This window comes from Phytophthora infestans, genomic scaffold, assembly GCF_000142945.1.
Source record: "Phytophthora infestans T30-4 supercont1.13 genomic scaffold, whole genome shotgun sequence".
NCBI classification, from domain to species: Eukaryota; Oomycota; class Peronosporomycetes; order Peronosporales; family Peronosporaceae; genus Phytophthora; species Phytophthora infestans.
In genome coordinates, this window is record NW_003303746.1 from 3,003,414 (window position 1) to 3,026,030 (window position 22,617).

The following is a 22,617-nucleotide window of genomic DNA, read 5'->3' on the forward strand; positions in this document are numbered from 1 at the left end:
GCTAACTCCACCGACAAGTGCTACGCTTGATGCTGGAGCTCCACTGCACGACTTGCTTTCCTTGACCCCCGACACACTCCACGTTGCCGTTACCCCGCGACCTACAAATCCCCAAGACACATCTAGCAGAAACTCACCCGATCCAATCACGACACTGGACAAAGGCGTAAAACGAGGTGAGGACAGCATGCAGAGCCACGTCAACAGGATGCTAAAGCGCGTAACCGAGCCTGCAGGGGTCAAGGCGGAGCTGAGTTCTCATTCCTTTCGCCGAGGAGGTGCTCAACACGCTAATGGCGACGACCGACTTGCTGCTCAGTGGATCTTCGACCGTGGTGCTTGGGATATGACGAAGACAAACAAGGCTTTTGCCTATATCACCAACACCGCGCGGGAGGACAGGAAGGTGGCGCGCGTCTTGAGCGGCTGGAGTGCCGACGCTGCTCCTAAGGTGATCGACACGACTTTGCTGGACTGCACGGCGCCCGAGCATCTTAAACGGTTACAGGAGCTGTTGTTCGCCACCTGTGCAGGTCTCAAAGAGCGCAGGCTAAACGTGAGTACAAAGGCTCTAGGCGTACGCACAGCTTACCTTGTCCGACACTATCCTCAGCTCAAGGCTCTTGCCCATAGGAATCACCCATAGTCATGCGCGTTGAAGAGCGCCTGGTTGCTGCTGACATCCCCCTTGCAGACTTCTATAGCGCTAAACGAGAAAGTGGATGTACCTGCTCAAGACAAAGAAGAAATCCAAGAAGCAACGCACACGTGTCCGGCAATGAATCATCTTTTGGCTGTCATTTTAAGAGTTAGTTGCATCCAATCGTGTCCTAGCAGAACGCATGACCATCGTCGAGGCCGCGCTACTCAATTCGCAGTCCAGCTGTGTAAACAAGGCAGCAGCTGAAGAGCAACAACAAGAGCAAGAATCGTCAGATCAAGGGCCAAAGCCTAAGCGAAGGAAAAAGCAAGCAACGAACCTGTCCGCCACGTGGTACGAGTGGTACACTAAGACGCCTCCTGTGTGGAGAAGTACTGACCGTCAAAAGAAGTCCGAGTCGCGCCACGTCATCGCATTCATGAAGATCTTCTTGGCAGATGGTATCGCATTCGACATCCAAGCTGGGGACTACAAAGACCAAGTTCTCGACCGGCCGCAGGGCAGAAGAAGCTGTTCTCGGGTTTCTAAAGTCGCAAGGCGTTAATGCGAAGGGAGCTGGCAGTGTTCTGCGCGCGCTACGACCATTCCACAAGTCTAGGGCGTTGGATGATCGCATAAGCGCGTACAAGCGCCTCCTTGCCACCGGTAGAATAGTTGACCCTGCTCCAGCAGACACTAAAGACATACTTGCCGTGGTGAGGCACGTCTAAACCCTCTTAAATACAATTACATTCACAGTTAGAACAGTTAGTTGCAATACAACGCATTTCGTACAGCGAACTGCTTCTTCACCACCAACAAACCTGGTGCTGCACCTCACAGCGGTGACCACTCAGCACGATCTCCTTCAACGGCAGCACGAATCATCGCCGTCCTCTCTAGCACAAACCAACGCATTTCTCGGCAGCAACGTCAGCACGAACCAGCACCGCACTATCCTACAGACGTAGCAGTCGCCAACAGCGTCCTCCCAAGCAGCCGCAGCAGTCACCAGCGTCGTCCTCCCCAGCAGCCTTACCAGTCACCAACGTCGCTCTATCCAGAAGCTGTAGTCGTCACTAGCGTCGTTGGTTAGCTGTTAAGATCCCCACCATGTCCCAAAGGATAGCGCCGGCCCGACTTGAACGGGATCCTCAGGGTAAACCCTGGCTCTACCAGTTGAGCTACGGCGCTGCGGTCGGAGGGGGTCAGAGCTCTGCTTAGTAGCTGATGAAAAAAGAAGACTAATTCGATTGAGCTCTGTCGGCAGTCGGCCTACATGTGGCGCTTTGATAGCCACTGATGGCAGCGCGTGTCTATTCCAAGACAAGTAACATTAGCTCATTGGTAGATAAGATCCAATTGGAGGCAATCAACCTTTCATTGGCTAATAATTTATCCTATATCCAGGCTCCAAGGTCACCTCAATTAGTGGTCCCTCTCACTCCCCTCATTAATGAATTTGCTGCCTGAGGAACACATGGCTCCGAGGCTTTAAGCATGCGTATAACGAAAAATGGCGATTTCTCAGCCTACAGGCCTCTATAGGCCATTTCATTGTCCCTGTGAATGCAGCAAAAAAGTGACTGGAAGCTCACATCCAATGTTTGGCTCGCACTTAGCTGAATATGAGACCGCGCAAAACACCGTGACGCTAGTTAACCATTTGCGTTATCGAGATAAACGCCGTTAAAGTTTGTCCACTGATTTTCGTACTTAAGTGGTTTTTAACAGGAAGGTGATACCTTCACATTGTCTAAATTTGGCCAGGTGTATCACCGGAGAAGATTCAGAATGGAGGAGCTAGTAGCGCTTCCTGGCATCCCGCAAAGCCCCAGCAACGACTCTAGCGTCGACGACGACAACGAGGAGGCTGTTAGCGGCATGAGCAACTGCAGCTTGGACAGCGACTGGGTTCCAGAGGCAGACGATGGGTCAAGTGGGGGTGAGATCGCCGATTCAAGTGAAGAAGAAGTTGATGACCTTGGGGATACTAGGATCATTTTGATTGGCGAAGAACTTAGAGAGCAAGTGAGTCGGCTCATACGCAAAGATCAGTGCGAGCAGAAGTGCTTGACGGGCAAGGCAAAGGAGATTGAGCAGCTATTGTGCTCAATTTCTCAAATGACGAGTGGGGAGAAAAAGCAAAGTATCATCACAACGTTGGCGGTGCTTATGCAGACGGACACCGTTCTTCGTCATCGAGATCATGGTTTACGACAGCAGTTTCACTACTATCTTCCTATGGTTGGCCGTGTGTGTCGGTGGGCGTGGTGTGCATGCTACGGCGTGTCAACAGCGACTGTCACGCGCTACAGAACGCGTATTAAAGAAAGCATATTTTCCATTAAAGCTCACGGCAATCGACTTAACCAGCACGCGAGTGCAGTTGACCTCCGCTGGCTGAAATCCTGGTTTGAAGAATTTGCTCGCTCTGTCGGTGATGTGGTACCAGTACGCGTGAGAAAGCAGAAAACTGAGAACGGAGCCGTCAAACTGTACTATTCCGACGCAGAATACACTTTGCTGCCGCCGTATTTCACGTGGGATCAACTATACCAAGAGATGCACAACTACGTTGAGCAAATTCGTTTACGCGTGCGGGAGCCTAGACCCAGCACCTTTCGCCAGTACTTGTCCAAGCTCTGCCCTACCATTCGCATTCGCTCTCCACGCAGCAACGTATGCGATGTGTGCAGCATTTACTGGGCACGCATGCGTAGTGGAGCTACTGCGGCTGAGACGGAAGAATTCGGAAAGCATACTGCTGCTGCGAGACTGATGAGGTACTGTGGACACTAGAATCATTTTAATTTGCACGTATGTTGAATGGGCGGATATTAACGTCATTTCGATTTGTAGGGAAGAATACAAGAAGGATCTTGCGTCGGCAGACGAAGAACACGCTGTTATCATCATGGACTTCAGTCAAAACCTCACGCTACCTAGTATCAGCAGCACTCCGTCGCAATGGTACTTCCTGTCGCTGCGAAGTGTGAACATGTTTGGAATTTACTACGCAAACAAGGCGATGCAGTACAATTACGTGTACGACGACCGTCGCTGGGAAGGGGACTGACGAAGTGAACTCAATGCTGCACCACTTCATCCGCCGCATCATTCTACCTGCTGGGTTTCGTCGTCTCACGATCTATGCAGACAATTGTGGCGGCCAGAACAAGAACAATTACGTCGTACGAATGCTGTTGGCACTGACCCATATGTCCGACCTTGAGGTGTTTAAGCTGAAATTTTTTGTCAAAGGGCACACTAAGAATGCCGTGGACCGTGGTTTTGGTCATGTGCGGAAGCACTTGGCCCGTTTGGATATCTGGACGACGGGCCAACTTATTGAAGCGGTCAACGAGGCATCATCTACGTCTGCTCTAGTGCACATTGAGGCGGAAAATCATATTTTCAAAGAATATCGAGATGTGGTCAAGGATGCCTACAAGATTCTTGCCGGTATACAGAAGTATCAGCTATTTGAGATGCGCGAGGACACTCCAGGCGTAGTTGTGTGCAAGGAGGGCCCTGCCTCTGACGCTGTCGTCCAAGATCTGCGCCGAAAGTATGACGGAATTGTGACGGATGCAACTCGCGTACAAATGCTCTTTACGACTGATCTCGAACCACTGCCGAAGCCACCGCCAAACTCTGAGAAGATTCAGACCATCTACCACCAGGTGCGTCGCTACGTTCCTGAGGAGTTTGTCAACGACCCACTGTACGACCCGCCCAACGATGAGGATGAACGTAAGGCGAAAGAGATTCAGAAGGCTCGTGCCGAGAAGCGCAAAGAGGCAGCGAAGAAAAAAAAGCGTGAGAGGGCGGCAGCGTCTGAGTCTGGAACTGATGTAGCAGAAAGTAACTGGTGAAGCACAGGGAAAGAAGCCAACTCAGCAGAAGAAGAAATGCACTCGTGAAATCGCGGACTAGCTGGTAACCTACACCTGGATTTGTGGAGGAAATGTTTTTGCAAAGCTTTTTAGCTGGGATTGGCTCCGAATTAAAGCTTCGGAGTGGTCCCAATCGATTCGTATAACAATTTTAGACAGAATTGACCAATAAAAAATTTTTAAGTTTGTCTCGGCGAATCGGAGACAACTTTTTCAAACCAACTTTGTGTGAAAACGGCTGAATAAATTTTTTTCCGCAAGGTCTCATTTTGTAGAGGAGACATTCAGCTTTGCGATGGTGTGCCTAACTTTTTTTTTTTTTTTTTTAAATGGTTGGCTAGCATTAGAGTGTTTTGCGCGGTCTCATATGCTGTATGTTGCTTACAAGTTGTGGGCTCTTCTTTTTCCTGTTACCAAATTGTCGGAAAGTGTCGGAAAAGCTAAGGTGTCGGAACCGTTGCGATATGGGCCTACCATGGACTCGGCGGGGATGGCAAAGGGCGCAGGGATCGCAGGTCGCTCGTTGAACTTGTACTCAGACGTGCTTTTGGTACAGTGTACCCTTCAAGTTGCCGGTAAGTGGTGCAGTGTACCCTTCAAGTTGCCGGTAAGTGGTACAGTGTACCCTTCAAGTTGCCGGTAAGGGTTCTACCAAATTATATACGGTATACTTTTTCATAAGTATACCCTAACAAGAGTATCACAATTTGGAGTATCACTTCAAAGAGGATTGTCTGTACTTTAAAAAACGACCTCAGAAACCTTAAGCAGCAAATCTACGCTAAACATTACGATGGGCCTTTTCTAAATGCAAGGTAAGTTATCTGTATTTGAGTCTTACACGTGCTTCGGCGAGTTCTCAGCTTCACTGCCACTTTCGTCCTCTGAATCCGTGACCGGCGTCATGTCCATCAACAACGGAGAGCCCTGTCCTGGCATACAGCGAAGGATCAGCATGCGCGCCGCCATCACCACCTTGTGCCGTTTCATAGTCGCCAACGTCGGCACGCCGTCCCAAACGTGATTAATCGCGGGATCAAAGTAGCGTTGCGGTTGGCACGGACCACTGATCTCGTCCGATAGCGGAGGGCTGTCACCCAGCTCTTGGAATGCAGCAACAGCCTCACAGGGGTATGCGAACCATCGTAGTCCCTCGTAAATGTCCGCAACCTTCTCACTCTGCAAAAAATCAGATTCCGCGGCCTCTTGGATGGAGCGGTATGCAAGCTTAGCCGCTTGCTCGAGGTTCTCTTGCCTGTGTGTAGCCAAGTCACGAATGGGTTCAGCGACAATCGACGAGCGCACAGTCTCCACGTCTTCGATCTGCATGTCCGACAAGCGCTTCTGGTCGGGGAAGGCGATATCTGCCCGTGAAACATGACGCCATACTCCAGTTCGGCAGTTGAAGTCGTACTGCGGTAGGAATTTCCATCCGTGGTCGGCCACGAAGTGTACTGCCTTCAATACATAGTCCACCTCACCCTCGTCGGCAAAATAGGGGAAACTCATTCGGGCAACACCCGGTTTGAGAATCTCGTGCTTGGCGACAACTGCGTGGCCCAAATCGACGATATGATCACGACTTAAGCCCAGTAGACGAGAGCCAAAAGGGCCAGCACATTGGCACCCTCCACGAGCTTGCACCCCGAACATGTCGTTAAATAATGCACACACAAAGTTGTGGTGTAGGAAACGATCGCCAAAGCGGATCATCATAGAGAAAATAGGGAGCTGATCCACGTCGTCCGTCTGTCGGCCTAGCAGGATGATATTTTTGTTGCGACCGAGCGATTCACGGACATGTTGGACGTGTTGACGCTCTAGATCCATGATACGTCCAGGACCCACGTGTTGTTTGAGCTGGAAGGCCAGACCAAGACGGATACTACCGATAATATCCGGAGTGCCGCCCTCTTCTCGTTCCACCTTGTTAGCAAGGTAACTATGGGCTTTCTCGGTGACAAAGAGCACCGTGCCGCCACCCGGCATCGTCGGTACCTGGTTATTCATGAGATTTTTCTTCACTACCAACACCCCGGGAGAACCTGGTCCACCGACGAACTTGTGGCCAGAGAAGAACACGGCGTCTTTGAAAGCGAGAGGGTCGTCATTGGGGTTCATGTCGATGTCGACGTAAGGAGCACACGTGGCGTAGTCCCAACAGGCCAGAGCGCCGTATTTGTGCAGTAGTGTAGACACCTCGTCTACGTTGATCAGCATCCCCGTGAGGTTGGAGGCCGCTGCGAACGAGCCGATCTTGAGCGGTCGGTTCTGGTGACGTTGAAGCTGCCGTTCCAGCTCCTTCAAGTCGAGACCGCCGCCTTCCGCCTCGGGGATTTGCACCTCGTCAGCACACGGACTCTCTCGCCACGGCAACAGGTTCGAGTGGTGGGAGAATGGGCACGTGAAGATCACCGGCCGCTTGTAGGGTCGGTGACGTCGACGGCCTTTGTTGATGCTGAGAGCCGTGACCAGCTTGTCAATCGCGCTGGTACAGCCCTGACCCGCAAAGATGACCACGTCCTTGTTGTCACGTGCGTTGACGGCACGGGCGATGACTTGACGAGCTTCTTCTCGGAACGACGTGGTTTGAAGTCCCGTGACGGACGTGGTGGTGTGCGTGTTGCCGTAGGTGGGCATGACGTGGTCGTGGATGAACTTCTCGATACATTCGAGCGATTTACCACTGGCAGTGTAGTCAGCGTAGACTTGGGCCTTGGTACCGAATGGAGACTGGAAAGGAATGTTACGTCCGATCATGTTGTCAGCCATGTCACGCAGAACGTGCTCGACGTCGGTAGTCTCAATGCCGAATGAAGCGTCTAAGGCTAAAGACGAGGAACCGGTTGAGCAGTCGGGAGATTTCTCCTCTTCATCGTCATTCTTCTGGCGTAGAGGCTTCTGGGTGCGAGTAGAGGTGGCAATGTTGACAGGTTTGTTCAATGCAGGCGATGACCATTCCTGGTCGGTTGGTGTCTCGAGCTCTTGGTGGGTGCACACCATGTTGGTGAGTGGCTTGACCGGTGGAGGGCGAATTGTGGAATGGCAATGAAGACAGCAGAGGTCCACGACAAAATTGTAGCAATGCTGTTGAGGAAGAGTGAGGCCCGAACGTGTATGTCTGTTATCCACTGAAAGTGGCCTCCAAGTTTTCGGGATATCAGGGACCTCTATAAACTTGTTGCGCTCGGTCCAATGTGACGCTTGGTGATGACTTTCTGAGCCAGTATCAGCTTAAGGCAAACCTGCCATCCGTTATTTTTGCTTGTTTTCCGCCGTTGCAGACCATCAATTCCAGATGACCTTACCATAGATGAGGCGCGTTGAGGTCAGGCACATGCTGTTCGGATGCTGGACACAGTGTACCAGGTTACAGATACAGTACTTAGCAGATTGGCAAGCGACATATTTACTATAATACGTCGGCGAGAGATCAAGCGTAGAGGGATCATTGATGACAACGGGGGCGTTGGCGCTGCTGCTTGGTCACATCAGCTGTCACGGAAAGAGCTCTGTTCGTTGGAGCCCCGACTAGCTTTCGATACGCTTTTGTTCTAATAGCTGACGCCAGTTCTGTCATGCGACCTGGAATGGGAAGACCGTGCCATGTACATGCTCTTCCAAACGTGTCGATTGGTCTCCTCAAGGTCAGGCGTAGCTGTTGACGCAAAATGCACATGCTTCCCATCGATAGGATGCCAAGTCTAATCGACCAATTCGGACATGGCTTAACGCACTCATCATGCCGCGAGCAAAGCCGTGTGTACGAGGCATATCGACTCCAACACGGATTGCTGGTATCATTCCAGTGTTGCTGCTTTCAACTGAGTCCGACAGCGAAAAGCAAGCTTAGACGCCTCGAGCGAGGTCAGGCGCACTGGACAAATCCTCACAGCAAACAACCTGTACGTAATACTTTTAAAAATTTAAGAAAATCAAACAGCGTGATACACATACATGTACCGCGACATGCGTAAGCGTAGATATACTGTACCCCTTTATGACGAATCCCATAGATTGAAGGTATATTTGACAGATCACTAGATACATGTATCTGTGCTTTTCCTATAAAAATTTATCAGATTGCCCCCTACGCTTATTGAGGGACTTCTGTATCGGTTTACATTAAATGTAGATGTGCAGCAACTGCTCAATGCAACAAAGTGTTGACGCTTTACGGTCAGACACCGCATGAACCCCACATGCAACACGGAAAGCGCGTAGCACATCCAGAACGCTAAGAATTTGCATTCGCCCGGAATGAGCCTCTGTCAACATGAAGCAGGCTACTGGATAATGGGTAAAGTTATCAATGAAGCGCTTCACATGAAGAATTTGATACACGTATTGTTTCCACCTCTTTTCAACCTTGTTAATAGTAGATAGGAAATCGCTGGTGCTGTCTCAGCGCGTTGGCTGCTTCGTCTTCGAGCTCTATGTGTAATTCGAAGGTTAAAACGAAAACCGTTTTAGACCTCGAGAATCGCAGAGAGAGTCGTGGCAGTATCGATGAATCTTACTGAGCCCTCAATTGACGTCAATCGGTACAGCAAAGATCGCGAGATCCTGCCAGCACGTACGACTACCGTGGCGCTTCACCGCAGCATCTGAATTATCGACAAACCGATACTTATGCAGTAAAATCTGTAATTACCTCTCAGAAAATATATTTAACCTCCTATATTGTATAGCGAAAGGTCACCCTCAACACGACAGGAGTCGCGCCACGCGGTTGCTTAGGTACGACACAGATTCGCGCCACGGTACGCTGTACGATTCCTCGGTGCTGTAGTGCATCTCCACATCCTTCTCGAATTGTACCAGCGAGAAGATGGCCTCCACATCCAAGCCTTGTCCGTGCACGAACGCCTCCTTCAGCTTGAGTACGCCGCTCCAGTGATTCTCCACACCCGCCGCCTCACATATGCGCACGTAGAAACGTCGCTCCCCCCAGTCCAAGCTGCCGTCGATGACAAGCGACACGATGAGCAGGAAAAAGAGGTTGCGAAGGTGGTACGACGAGAGCAAGAGCAACGATGACGCTGAAGCAGTTGGTGAGACGGATGGTGCCGCTGGATTGCTGTTGCCTAATAAACGAAGGTCGGTAATTAAGACGTCGATGTCGTCCAGTACGTGGGCTGGACATCGTTCCGAGGACTCTTGCAGACACGTGCAGCCGTCGTCGCTTACGGGCCACGCGTCTGCGTTGATCCAACGGTGTCGCAAATGTTCTACCATAATCTCCATGTTCGGGTGTACCATCCGCTTACACACGAGACAGCATCCCATGATACGCATGTAGTCGACTCGCTGAGCTGGTTTGAAGCACGCGTCCTCCAACAGAAAGCTCTCGAGGGCCTCGATCGCGCATGGTGGTCCAACGATATTAATTCGGCAGTTCCGCAGCACACGTCGTATTGTCCAGGCATTTAAGAGACCTTGGATCGGAAGTACAGTAGCGTTCAGCGCGGAGCGTGCGGCAGCGCGCCACAGAACACGCTTAATAAAGAGCTTGAATAGGAATTTAACCACATACCGTTTGCTTTTAAACACGAGATAAGTCATCAGCAACACGAGTCGCGGAGATCCACGCATTGGGTCCATTCCAAAAAGCGTATCTTTACGATGTCCAACTTGTAAAGCTGCGCGTGCGACGGCGCGAGCGAGAAACTCACGCTCATGGTCTAGAGGGTATAAGATGAGACCGGCACTAACAGTCAGTCTGAACGCGCAAGCCACAGCCATCGTATAGAGCAACGTCACTTCAAGCAGTGACACAGCGATATTGATGAGCAACACGTGGCCATTCAAGCCCCACACTTCATCGCCCGCAAGATGAGAAGGTAACAAACTCTCTATGCCCATAGAAACGAGTCCACACGAGAGTCCTATCAAGAAACCCAGCGTTGTTCCTGACCATTCGATGTTGCGAAGCTGACACATAACCTCAGGAGAGAAGCCATATCGACGATCAGGTATGTTTTCCTGATTTTGAAGATGCAGACCACCATGGAAAGTAGGCTTTCTCTTAGCGGAAACCAAGAGAGATTGAGGAGGCGCGACAGCGTATTGTTCATCTACGGGCAGAGTCTGTGAAGCTCGTGCCCATGTTCCAAAACGAGCAGACAGACTGACCGCAAGCGTCGCTCGCTTCACCCGTTTCACACGTTCCTTTGACACACGCGTGAGGTACTCGACACCTATACGTTCCATTCGAGAAATATAACTATTCGACGATTCGTTGGCCGTCTCGTCGGCTTCGGGGGCTTTGGGCCCCCGTTTCAAGCGCTTGCGCGTTGGTCGTCGCTGTTGTCTATCAGCCGAAGTATGTATAAAAGACGGTAACTCAGTAAAGAGATCAACGGAAAAATACTTGTGCAATTCGGAAGTGCCGGTTCGCTGATCACCCCGTGAGTCCTGCCACGCCGCATACAAAAAGTCGCTCCATTCGATGCGCCCGTCACCATTGGGGTCCAGTCGCACCCAAATCGCATCAAGTTCTTCATCACTAAAAACGAGCCCAAGCTTCTGTAGTGCGATTTCCAGCTCGGTTGATGAGATCTCGTGACTGCCGTCGGTATCGCAGCGATTGTATGCGTTTTTCAGCGCCTTACATCGAGCCACAAATCTTGTGGAAGGGAGTGCTCTTCGCTCTTGCGAACACCGTACAATAACATGTCGATACCTTTCCAAGAATGAGTCGTAGGTTATAGTCTGATCTCTTAGATCGCTTGTTGATATTCCAAGCACTGGAGATTCCGCTGTGGTGATTCCCATGAGTTCCAAGAAGACAGACAACTCGTTCGTCATTATTGCGCCATCGTCGTCAGCGTCACAAGCATTAAAGAGAGCGCGTAATCGACGCATATACTCTTCCCCAACTTCTTCATTGAGACTCAGAGGGTTCCTTGCATTCAGTCGCCTGGCTGCTACCGCTGCAAAAAGTGTCGCTTTTCGTCTCCTCAATGCCTCACTGGGTGGCCCATTCTCAATTTGCGCTCGCGGCCGCTTCTTCGAGCTTGCGGATAGTCGGTGCTTCGCCATCGAGTAATGTACAGCAGCATCGTTGGTAGTGGGTGAAGGGCATCTGACCTCCGTGAGCGACGTATCCGTGGCAGGCGTGACTTTTGATACCATCACAGTGTGACTAAAGAACAATCGGATGTATGAAGCATATTAATAGAGTCGATCTCTGAGTTCAAAAAAACTCGATTTTCCTTCCATTAAAACTTCAGCTCTAAAGTTTTTCATGGATAATACTGTGTAAAATATAACCCTTTCAGGATTTTGCTGGTACGTTCCGGATCTGCCGGTTGTACGCGGTCATAAACTTGGAGAAGTCCTTATCTTTCTTAACACCCCTTTGCGTTTTCTGCAGGATAAACACACGCACTTCAATCCAGCATGGAGCCACAGTTCGGATTTCTCCATCTCAGACACCGGCTTCGAGATCTTGCTCCCAGGCTGGTTTCTCTTGTAGTTGACAGCGAACTTGAGATACTGCTCGGAATCCTTGCGCATCAGGATAGTACGAAGTGGCTGAGACGGGTCTTTCTTCAGGACCTCCACTCGAACTTGGGACGGCGTTAATCCTGCATAATGCCACAATTCGTACTTCTGCATTTGTGACGCAGGCTTTGGAATTTTAGTCCCTGGCTGATGTAGTTGGAAATCAACAATAAACTTGAGATATTGGTCGGAATCCCTGCTTCTCAGAACATAGCCAAGCCCCTGTAGCGGCGTTCTCTTCGCACTGAGGGCGTTCACTGCACTCTGCACCTGGGACGGCGTTAATCCAGCATACAACCACAGCTCATATTTCTCCATCTGTGACGCCGGCTTTGGAATTTTACTTCCTGGTTTTCGCCCCCGATAGTCAACCATGAACTTAAGGTACTGGTCGGAATCCTTGCTTCTCAGAATATAGCCAAGTGCCTGCGACGACTTCTTGTTCACACCCAGGGCGGCGCTCACTTGACTTTGGACACGCCGCGGCGTCAATCCAGCCCTCAACCATTGCTGGTACTGCTCCAGCTTCATAGCCTCCCTAACCGCGCTGGGTCCGCCGGTCTCGACAACAGACCCCACCTTTCCGAGAAGCCCATTAATCATTGGAGCAAACATCTTTTCCTCTGAATCTTCAGCTCCATCGTTAGTTTGAACCGTGTTTCGCAGGAATCTCTTGCCAAAATCGTCTTCTCTTTGGAAATGTGGCGAGTGGACCACGAGTGGGGCGTCTATCGGTGAGTTCTCGGTGGTCTCCCTGGCTGCTGAGACGATGTCGGTGTCGGCAAAGAGCACTATTCCAGTTGCCAACAGAGCGTAAGTTAGACGCATATTTGGTCTTAAGGTGTCCTGAACAAGAAATCGAAAGCTGACCGACAGTGTCCTCAGTTCAGACACAGTAGAGTCTCTCCTCTGGCGGGTAGTGCAGATCACTGGCAAAATCCTGAGCTCCGGATAAGATTTGTATTCCTAACTAAGGGTATGTTTAGGTACACTAGTTTTTCCAAAAGTGATCATGTTTGATACGTAGGTCTACAGAGGTCTGTACATGTATGATACGCTGTTGGCGGAAGCAAGGCATAGGCAAGCGTACATCTCCACTAACAACAATCGTACTACCCAGAAATTTTTATTACACTGCTATGTCGGCCGAAACTCAAGCCTTGAGTTTTACCATTGTACTTCGTAATAACACTAATGTTTAGTGCATCAAACTCGAGCTGCGGACGTTATATTTCATTCCTTCTGCTGCTTTCAAGTGATCAATTCAATTTCAATTTCAAGTTAGGTATATTGTGTTCTGTTAGTGACCTAATGATCATCAATATCCGAGACTACCACCCATTCCGTTGCTAGTCTTTTTGTGCTTCGGTCTCTACTTTAGGATGACTAGTCCTTTCAAGTGATCAGCTTTACTAACAGTCAATGAGCTATGCCCAACGCACCAGCAAGACACCATACGATGCTACTCTATTGTACCAACTTTCTTCAGTTGAAATCGGCGTAATAAAGTATGACTATTTAGAGGTGCAATAATTTGATGAGCGAGCAAAGGACACACAGCTCCCTCATCAATTATAAGTACGGTAGTACAAGCCGGCGAAAGTGGGCTAAATTGCTTGCGTTATGTGATCCATTCGCAATCTCGCTGCAAAAGAAGCGGCTGAATAAACAGAAAAACGAATTCTGAAAAACAGGTGGGTGACAGGCGTTACTTCAGTAAATTGTTCCAGGTACGTGACCTCTAATGAACACTGTTTATTACCACGGAGACATCTTAAATGGTGGTTCTCACATTTCCCACAATAAAGCTTATGGTGGTATTCATGTGGTACTAGATGTGAGATAGTGTGGGTAAATCTGAAAATAGCATATATGTTTTGAAACGTTTACTACGAATTAAATCGACTTTTGTCTGTGGAAACCAGTGATACTGTATCACGCTGCAAAGTTCGTAGAATGCCCTCCAGTGATTGCCGGTATTTATTGCTTTCCTTATACGTACAGGTCATGGGGCAAAAGATCAGCCCATTCACAGTTATCGTCGGACTCGATGAGTCAAGTCGATAGGCGGTACGCGAGCGCGGTGCCGGCCCGAGAGTTGAGTCGGCGAGGGCAGCCCTGGCTGTGACGGATTCACACAGCACCTTGCACAGAGGAAGTGCTTAAGGATATTTACTACCCGAGTGAACGTTAATTCTCGGCCTCAGAGAGACCGGTTTGCTACTTACAAGAGTAGATGTAAGACTGATGGATTTATAAGTAAGTTTAGCTTGGGTTCTAATTCAAACTACACCAATTCCAGTCCAAACTGGGACGCCCACCAGAGTTATCCGGGGCGCGCGAGAGTCGGGGAGTATATTACCTAAACCAGTAAAAAAAAACGACATTTATTTCACTTACACGTTCATTATGAAAAAAACTCCTTTTCAAAGACGATCAAATATAGCACATGCCTCAACCACCACGTCGTCATATCGCTGCGTCGCCGCTGCTCTCTCTCCAAAGCCGCAGCGTACTGCCACGGAGAAGGCGCACCGATGCGCTCTGAGCACTTACGTAGATGGGGAAGTTTGGCTTACAGTCGCCATGCACAGCGGAATGCTGCGCTCTGCAGCCTATCGTCTCTGCAAGTCTGGCGATCTTACTCCATCTAGGTGCGCGGCGGTGTGCGCGACGCCTCAACAAAGTGCACAGATCAAATGATCATTGCGATGGAGTCATCCCTGAAAGAAGACTGCACGCTCTCGTTAGAGCGACATAGCGAGCGAGTTGTTGACGTTTGCGGAACAGCTTATTAAAGGCATTGTGGGCAGCGACTAGATTGTGTATTACGACGAAACGATTTACAATCTTTTTTTGTATGCGCTCGCATGGACGCGCTGTGAAAGAAGAGCGCGCTGTCGTCAAGCGTCTCCCCTCGTAGGGCAAGAACTTGCAAGTTCAGTGCGCAGTGTCAACTGAAGATGGCCTCGTGCTGCACCGGGGAGCATCCGCATGGAAGAAAATGCGGAGTCTGCGCATTTACACCACCGTCAAAGGTTTGAAGAGCTTTTAGCAGTAAATTGGAGGGCGGAAATTTGTCATTGTGCTCGACAATGCTCCCGCCAACAATCTAACCGAGAGTCGGCTTGAAGAGGAGCTGGGAGAGCACGACAACACTATCTTGCTAAGGTTGGGGGCCTACTCCCCAAAGCTGAACCCAATTGAAGGTACGTTTTTGCCGGTCGCAATTACAATTATACTTTTTTGAAAAGTAACTTTATTTTTGGCTGTTACAATTGCGCAGGATGCTGCAGTGTCTTCAAGAGCAAAGTGAAGGCATATCTAGCGGCGTATTCTGGACGTTTGTTCAGCTGAGGCGAACACGACACGCTCACGGCGTCGCGGGCCACGCTGTTGACGGACGCTGCAGAGCCATCTGTCCACTGTATCCACCGCCATCTTGTCTTGGTGATGGCTTTACATTGTCAGCGGGCCGTTGCCGATGCACCGAGGCTCGAGGATATGTCTCCCCACGAGACGGACGGTGTCTTTCGATCGAAACTTTAGGTCTGAAGGCATTGGACAAAGCAGTTGCGAAATACTTAAGGTATTTAATTTTGTATCTCTATAGATAAAACTTTAGTAAAATTGCTCTAGCAACCAATTCTTTTCGCCAACTCACCAGTCTCTGATCGACAGCGACCACTCGCAGGCGCCCCCCCGTAGAGATTGTTTCGAAGCGTCTACATGGACGAGCACACGCGTGATGGTATTGCGAATTCTCAAGAAATTCATTAAGTGGTGACAGACATTATCACAGGCCACGCCGCTGCGCGCCCTTCCAACACCGTTAACCCCTTGGGACCCGTGGCCTGGACCGTACAGGTTACGTGAAAAAACTTAACGTGGACCGTACAAGTTAGATAATATTGTACTTAGTTTTTGTATCCGCAAATACAAACTTCATGTCAACCAGGGGTAGGTAATTATCCACACTTCCTGCAGAATCGACATAAATATGCGCTTTAGAAATGCCAAATTTTCAAAAGAAAGTACACAACAGATCAAACTTGCAACTTGCATATGTATTACGAAAGGAAAAGACTGGTCGCCACTCAATTTTCTCTCATTTGAAGATTCGCCGCGAAGCACGCAGAACTCACGCCGTCGCCGGTAATGGCATTCCAGGCGAGGTGGCGGGAGCTCAAGAAAGCTGGCTGGCACTCGAAGAAACCGGCAGGCCTGTCGGTGGACTTCACTTATCTGAAGCCGAGCAAGACGAAGAAGGATATCCGGGGCGAGGACTATTTCGTCGGAGAGGAGGAGTTAATGACGTACCTGGACAGAATGGACATTGGTAGGCAAATGCAAGTGGTGTACATTTTTGATTTATTCTAACGCTGATGTGAGATTAGCTGCACTAGAGGCAAAGAAGACAGTGAGGCGAGAAGGGTCTGCGAATGCACAGAGAGCTGCAGAGAAGCGCGCAGCAAAAGCCATGACGACCACAAACGACGGTAACTATCATGTATTCGACAAGTTTTGAGATTAACTAATCGTGTATGTTGGTATTATCATGTACAACAGCAGTACTGCGAACACCGCCACCAGAGGTGCAGGAACCACAAGAAGCGTCTGCAGTAGTTCTGGCATCGCCACACATGACCATTTCTGATGCCACAGCTGGTTCGTGCACATCATGTTGCTGCTTGCCTTTGGTTCAGCTGGCCTAACTGTGAATATACTGCTGTAGATCAGTCACCTGAAAGGCAACGTAACCTTGCATCGGAGTTTGACGATATAGACAGCGGTAGTGAGCCATCGCATGACGCAGCAAAAGATGCCCAGGACTCAGAAGGTGATGATTTCACACCTGCAGTAAGCGCGGATGAGGAGTCAAACGGAGGCTCAGGAATTTGTGATGTTTCTACTGGAGGTTGGTCAAAGCTGTACATACACGTTTGAAAATTTATATAACTTGTATATTCAATGCTAGGTGTTCTTGCAGACGCTAATCTCGTCGAAGCTTCCGACGACCCCCGGGTGTTTGTAACCTTCGATTCTGATGCTGAAAACGACGATGGAGATGATGAGAGTGAGGATCATCTTGAGGATATTTCCGGAACTGATATTCAATTACCCGGTCCTCCCCAGTTACGTTTTGACGATGATTTGGTATCTGCTGTCGGTGGTATGGCGAATATCGCATCGGGTTCCATGTCAGACACATTTCTGAAGATGATGGCGGACACAGGATGGTCCGACGTAGCGACCACAACACCATACGAATACTTGCAGCAACCGTATGAGCCTCGCCCTGCTACCGCTATGTATGATGACTATCCCAACCTGTACAAAGGAGCTTCAGGGCCCACAGACAAGGCAATTCGAGCTGCAGCTACCCCATCCGGTGCCTTCTTCTATTTCATGCAACCAGATCTCTGGGAATCTATCGCTGAGGAGACAAACACGTACTTCAGAGAGCATATTGAAGAAAGAGTGGATGGTCTACACGCGAAACAAGTTGTTCGTGAGCGGAAGAATACTGGCTACAAATCAAAGAGCAAAGAAAAGCTACGGAACGAGTTGGAGAGTTCCGCGGACATTACGCCCCGAGAGCTTTGTGTATTTTGGGGTTTATTGATTGCAAGATCAATGGTTCCCAACAAAGAGAAATTGGCGCATCACTGGAGGACTACGGACGAGGGGGCAATTCCACGAGGGTGTTTTGGGTTTTTCATGGCTCGAAATCGCTTCATGCATCTCTCGAGGAACCTTCATTTTAGCCGAAACGGGGACGAACGCGCTGCAACAGATAGGGCGTGGAAACTACGGCCGGTTATTGACGCTCTGCAGAATCGCTTCGCAGCAGGATACACGCCTCCATCAATCATGGCCTTCGGTGAGGCTATGTTGCCTTCGAGATCAACGTTCAACCGGATGAGAGTGTATATGAAGGATAAGCCACACAAATGGGGAACGAAACTATTCATGCTGTGTTGTTTAGCGACTGCATATTGCATCCGGTATGTAGGACGTGCTCTTTGGCACGTCACTTTTTTTTTGGTGGCTAAGTTGGCTTATCATGTACGGTACAAACTAAAATATTTACTTTGATGTACGATACAGGTTTGAAGTTTATTGTGGCAAAAAGGAGAGGGCTGGAGGAACAAGTTCTACGGACTACAAGTCCGGCCCTGCAGCCGTCGTGCGCAACCTCCGCGCGGTATTTGGCCCCACGGCTCCTGCAGACGGTTCCATGCGCCTCGTTGTGACAGACCGGTTCTACACTGCAGTGCCGCTCTCGGTTCAGCTGCTTACCATGGGTTTCTACTCTATGGGCACTGTGCGTACCGACCGCTTGGGGCTCAGCACTAAGTTGATACCAAAAAAGCAGAAGGGTGACAAAAAGAAGCCGCCTCAGATACCGAAGAACCGACCATCAAATATTGAGAGAGGCACGTACTCAGTGGCCAAAGCACTCCAAGTTCCTGACATGAAAGTTGTGCGTTGGTGGGATACACGATCGGTGCACATGCTAAGCACAGGTGGAAGTGTTGCGATTGACCGGATAGTACGCCGTGAGAAGCGGACGGGCGAACAACAAGAAGGGGCCTGCCCCCGTGTTGTGAAGGATTACCAGACGTACATGGGAGGTGTCGACGTGCACGACCAGCTGCGTCTGCAAAGGTAAAGCGCATCAATATTGTACATCCAAGTTATGGATATATCTAATCGTGTATGATACATGTTGTAGATACTCGCTGCAGCTATGTATCAAGTACAAGAAATACTATAAGTCTCTATTTCTCGGACTCGTTGATCTTGCCATTATCAATGCCTTCCATTGTCTACAACGCCAGACAGACTAAGGCAAACAACCCGAAGCTGACTCACGTAAAGTTTTTGAAGCAGCTACATCTAGAGTTGTGTCAGCTACGCGAGGAGGACTGGGCGACTTTGCACGACAACGCGTGCTTACAAGTGACACCAACCAAACCGATGCAGCGCACAAATTCTCGCCAAGCCGCACACCAACCTGTGCAAAATGACGAGTGGCGCAGTGGCAACAACCAGCAAGGGCGGAAGCGCCGTACGAGAGCGTGCAAGGTCTGCTCGCTCTTGAACGGCACCGACAACGCGAGAGGTGGAGATTCGTCGGTATACTGTAGCGAGTGTAAGCTGCCCAACACGTCGAAGAGACCCATGGCTTGGCTAGTTTTCCTCTGTGAGAAGGTTCGTCACACGTACAACGGAGCTGCAATGTCTTGCTTCGACATCTGGCACAAGGCCTGGAGAAACGGAGCGCTGCTCCCCAAGAAGGCAGTGAAGCGCACGATCCGCGCACGTACACCGGGACGTCGCGAATGCTCGAACGAGGAGAAGAATGAGGCTGAGAGTGTCCAGTCGTCCGGAGATGAAACCACGACGAGCGGCTTGCATCAGCCAAAGCGGGCTCGCCGCGCTCCGGATGCTGAGATGACTGACTGATCAAAGGCGTCGATCGTAAATTTTTACTTAGGTTTTGTATGCCCTAAATATTACGATATTGAACTTGACTGCATATGTTCCATTGGTTTACTTATGTACCAAGCTTGTTCAACCTATGCCCGCCTTACCAGTTCCTGTCACACATGCAGGTACCGGTTTTGTAGTCTACTATACACGTTAATTTGACTAAAGTGTATATCGCTCGTTTTCGGGCCTTCGACAAGATGAAGGTACAAGATAACAGGAGAGACAGTCTTCCAGGTTTAGAGTTTTAGTGCGGCTATGCACTATACATGTTAGCAAAACATAAAGGAATTTATATGAAAGCCGCTCCCCCCCACATACACGTTTGAGAGACTAGGGATTCGGTTAAGTTTGCGACGAAACAGCTCGGGTCTCAAGGGGTTAAGCAGTACGCTCCAAAACAAGCCAAGTTTAAAACGTGGTGTGCAGGTAAAAAGTATTTGGATGGCTGTATTGTCACTGAAGGGAAGCTAGTTTCGTTTTTGAAGACGCACGTTATTCCTCGTGGTAACAAGCGCCAGAAAACCAAAGCTATTGATGCTAAAGCTCTCAGTTTAGCTGGCGTTGAAGCTTATGCCAAAGCTGTGATCGATCTGTACAAGTTGCAGCAGGCTCTACTTCTAAATAACCATCCACATCCACGTGGGAAGACCTATCACGACCTTTTCGACACGCTCAAGCGGACGGAAACTGAGCGCAAGCGATAAACCTACGCAGATCGAACGCTGGGTCCCGTCCTTGATGGATATAATGTCGAAGACATGGTCAACTCACTGACTAGTGGCTGTCTCAAAACGACGGTGCTTCTTTGCGTGATCGTGTGGATTTCGTTTTGGGGCATGCACTTCTTGGCACGGGGCGAGAGTCGCCGTTTAATTGAATTCCCTGATATGTTGACGCTAGAGTTACCGGATGAAGGCTCGCAAACATGCACGCCACTTGTGATCATCATGAATCGAGGCAAAACTAATCAGCATGGCTGCATCGAGTACGGGGCAGCCATGCGATGGAAGAACGTGAGTGTGTGCCCCATTGAATGCTGTAGCGCTCCATTTTATTTGGTGCTGGCAAATTGATTGTGAACCATTTCTCGATTTTACATCCCGCGAAAGGTGGTACGATATCCACCTCATTAATGGTGGTGACAGAACGAAGGAGATTTCGTACAACACCCAGTTAAATCGTATCAAACGAGCTTTCGCGGCGTGCGGGATCGATTCAACCGTTTGGACACATGCTAATCGAGGATCGGGGGCGAAATTGGCGGAAACATTTGGTGCTAGTAAAGAACAAATTCGGCGTCTTGGGAGGTGGAATGCAGCGCGGATGGAAGGATGCTATATTACATATCTACCTTAAAAGGCTATGCGAGCCTTGGCTGGATATCCGACAAAGGGTGGCGGCTACTGGCTGCAGCGAGGTTCTGCTACTCCAAGCTCTGAGTTACAACAACTGGCTTACCCTGAGATTGAGGCTGCAGCTAAACAGCTGGCTCAAAGCTCGACGCGTGAAATTGCTGGAGCTGCCTTCATTCAAATGCTCCGTCACATGCGAGTGGTCCTTCTCCAAGACTCTGTGGTGCTGCGGCGGCAGTATCCCAATCATCAATTGTGACAGCACAGCTTATTTTACAATGCAGAGTGCGCATCCTTTGATCAGGAACCCTATTCGTTGATACCAGCGATTACACAGCCCGAAGCAAAATCGCTTGCGGTTTTAGTGCCTCAAATTGCGGACGTGCTGAAGAACGGAATGGAATCTCTACACGGCAAGCTGGATGCGCTAGCAGCGGGGATAGAAACACTTAAGGCTCTCTCAAACAAACGGCTTGTATTCAGCTGGGAAGACAGCACGTCAGGTCATGATCCGCTGCCGTCAGCAGTAGCACAGCCGCCCTTTACATCATGTGCAATTCCGCAGTCACTTCAACCTCGTAATCCAAGGCTGAGCAGATCAATCTCGACGGTTGTGGACTTGTGGAAAGAGTACTCTGTGGGGCTTGCAGGAAACATGTCAATTTCGGAAAGGTGAAGAGGGAAGATGTATTTGACTACTGTAGCAGAATTGAGCAGTTTGCTCTTAAAACAGACAGTGCATAGAGCTCATGGGTCTCGCCGCTCGTAGTACGCTACTACAAGCGGACTGGTCCAAGTACCCAACGAAGTACAGAGGATGCGTTCTCGAAGGGAGCTACAATCAATGGAGACACTAACGTGGCATCGGTCGATGCGCCTGTGGGGGATCAAAATGATGCTAGCACTATAGAGGGTGATGCTGACACTATAGAGGGTGATACTGCCGTTGTAGAGGAATGTGGTGTAGCAAGCGACGGAGGTACTGTAATTCAGGAACGCGATAGTGTGAGGAGGCAGATAATAACCGGAAGTACTGCAGTGGAAACTACCGTGCTGCAGGAGGTGCCTGCATCGAGCAACAAGACTGACTTTGAGACTGGCTGTGACAGTATTGACCACATTCAAGAAATTACAATAGCGATCCTTGACCAAGATAGGGATATCCTCATGGTTTATGGTGGTAATGCGCCTGTCTCATCTGAGAGCAGCTCACACAGCGCCGAGCAATTCGTCGGCAATTATGAACTTCGGCCGCGGACAGCCCAAAGTATACCCGTGGTGCGGCTCTCTGACTCTGTCCACGCAAACCCATCCCTTAACACGTCGGAAGCGCGCTTAGCCGGGGTGGTTGACCCTGCTCCTGTCGCAATTTCGCTATTTGCGGATGATTTGGAGAGCTTAAAAGAAGGCAACATGGTAACAAATGCGGTTGTTGACTTTTGCATTGCGGCGTATTTTGACAAAGATAGGCTTGTGTATTCGGGCACGTCAGCAATTTTTTCGGAGATTAATTTCGCGTATATTGCTCGAATGGCTACACAACGGAGTGCTGATGAAATAACCCGGCAAGTTAATTGGAGTTCGCACATGTACGCGATCCTTCCGGTTGTGATGGACGACCACTGGAGCTTTGTGGTAGTTGAGCACCCCCTTTCCAGCGAAAGCACCGTCATATACCACGTGAATTCATTGCGGGGTGGTCATGAACCAGACTATA

General features: G+C 49.7%; 4 protein-coding genes across 4 annotated transcripts; all 4 read right to left on the reverse strand.

Moving 5' to 3' along the window:
- Nucleotides 1-5,376: 5,376 nt before the first annotated feature.
- PITG_08621 (uncharacterized protein) lies at nucleotides 5,377-6,759 on the reverse strand (the record flags this gene model as incomplete). The annotated part of the gene is made up of 1 exon (XM_002903933.1): nucleotides 5,377-6,759. One exon carries the CDS (start codon nucleotides 6,757-6,759, stop codon nucleotides 5,377-5,379), a length of 1,383 nt encoding a protein of 460 aa, XP_002903979.1.
- A 191-nt stretch (nucleotides 6,760-6,950) lies between these two features.
- On the reverse strand, nucleotides 6,951-7,311 carry PITG_08622 (uncharacterized protein; the record flags this gene model as incomplete). The annotated part of the gene is made up of 2 exons (XM_002903934.1): nucleotides 6,951-7,027; nucleotides 7,074-7,311. The coding sequence occupies 2 exons, from the start codon at nucleotides 7,309-7,311 to the stop codon at nucleotides 6,951-6,953; spliced, it is 315 nt and encodes a 104-aa protein (XP_002903980.1).
- Nucleotides 7,312-9,243: 1,932 nt separating this feature from the next.
- Nucleotides 9,244-11,045, reverse strand: PITG_08623 (uncharacterized protein; the record flags this gene model as incomplete). The annotated part of the gene is made up of 4 exons (XM_002903935.1): nucleotides 9,244-9,804; nucleotides 9,847-10,524; nucleotides 10,621-10,911; nucleotides 11,004-11,045. 4 exons carry the CDS (start codon nucleotides 11,043-11,045, stop codon nucleotides 9,244-9,246), a joined length of 1,572 nt encoding a protein of 523 aa, XP_002903981.1.
- Nucleotides 11,046-11,862: 817 nt separating this feature from the next.
- Nucleotides 11,863-12,876, reverse strand: PITG_08624 (secreted RxLR effector peptide protein, putative; the record flags this gene model as incomplete). The annotated part of the gene is made up of 1 exon (XM_002903936.1): nucleotides 11,863-12,876. The coding sequence occupies one exon, from the start codon at nucleotides 12,874-12,876 to the stop codon at nucleotides 11,863-11,865; it is 1,014 nt and encodes a 337-aa protein (XP_002903982.1).
- Between the last annotated feature and the right edge of the window lie 9,741 nt (nucleotides 12,877-22,617).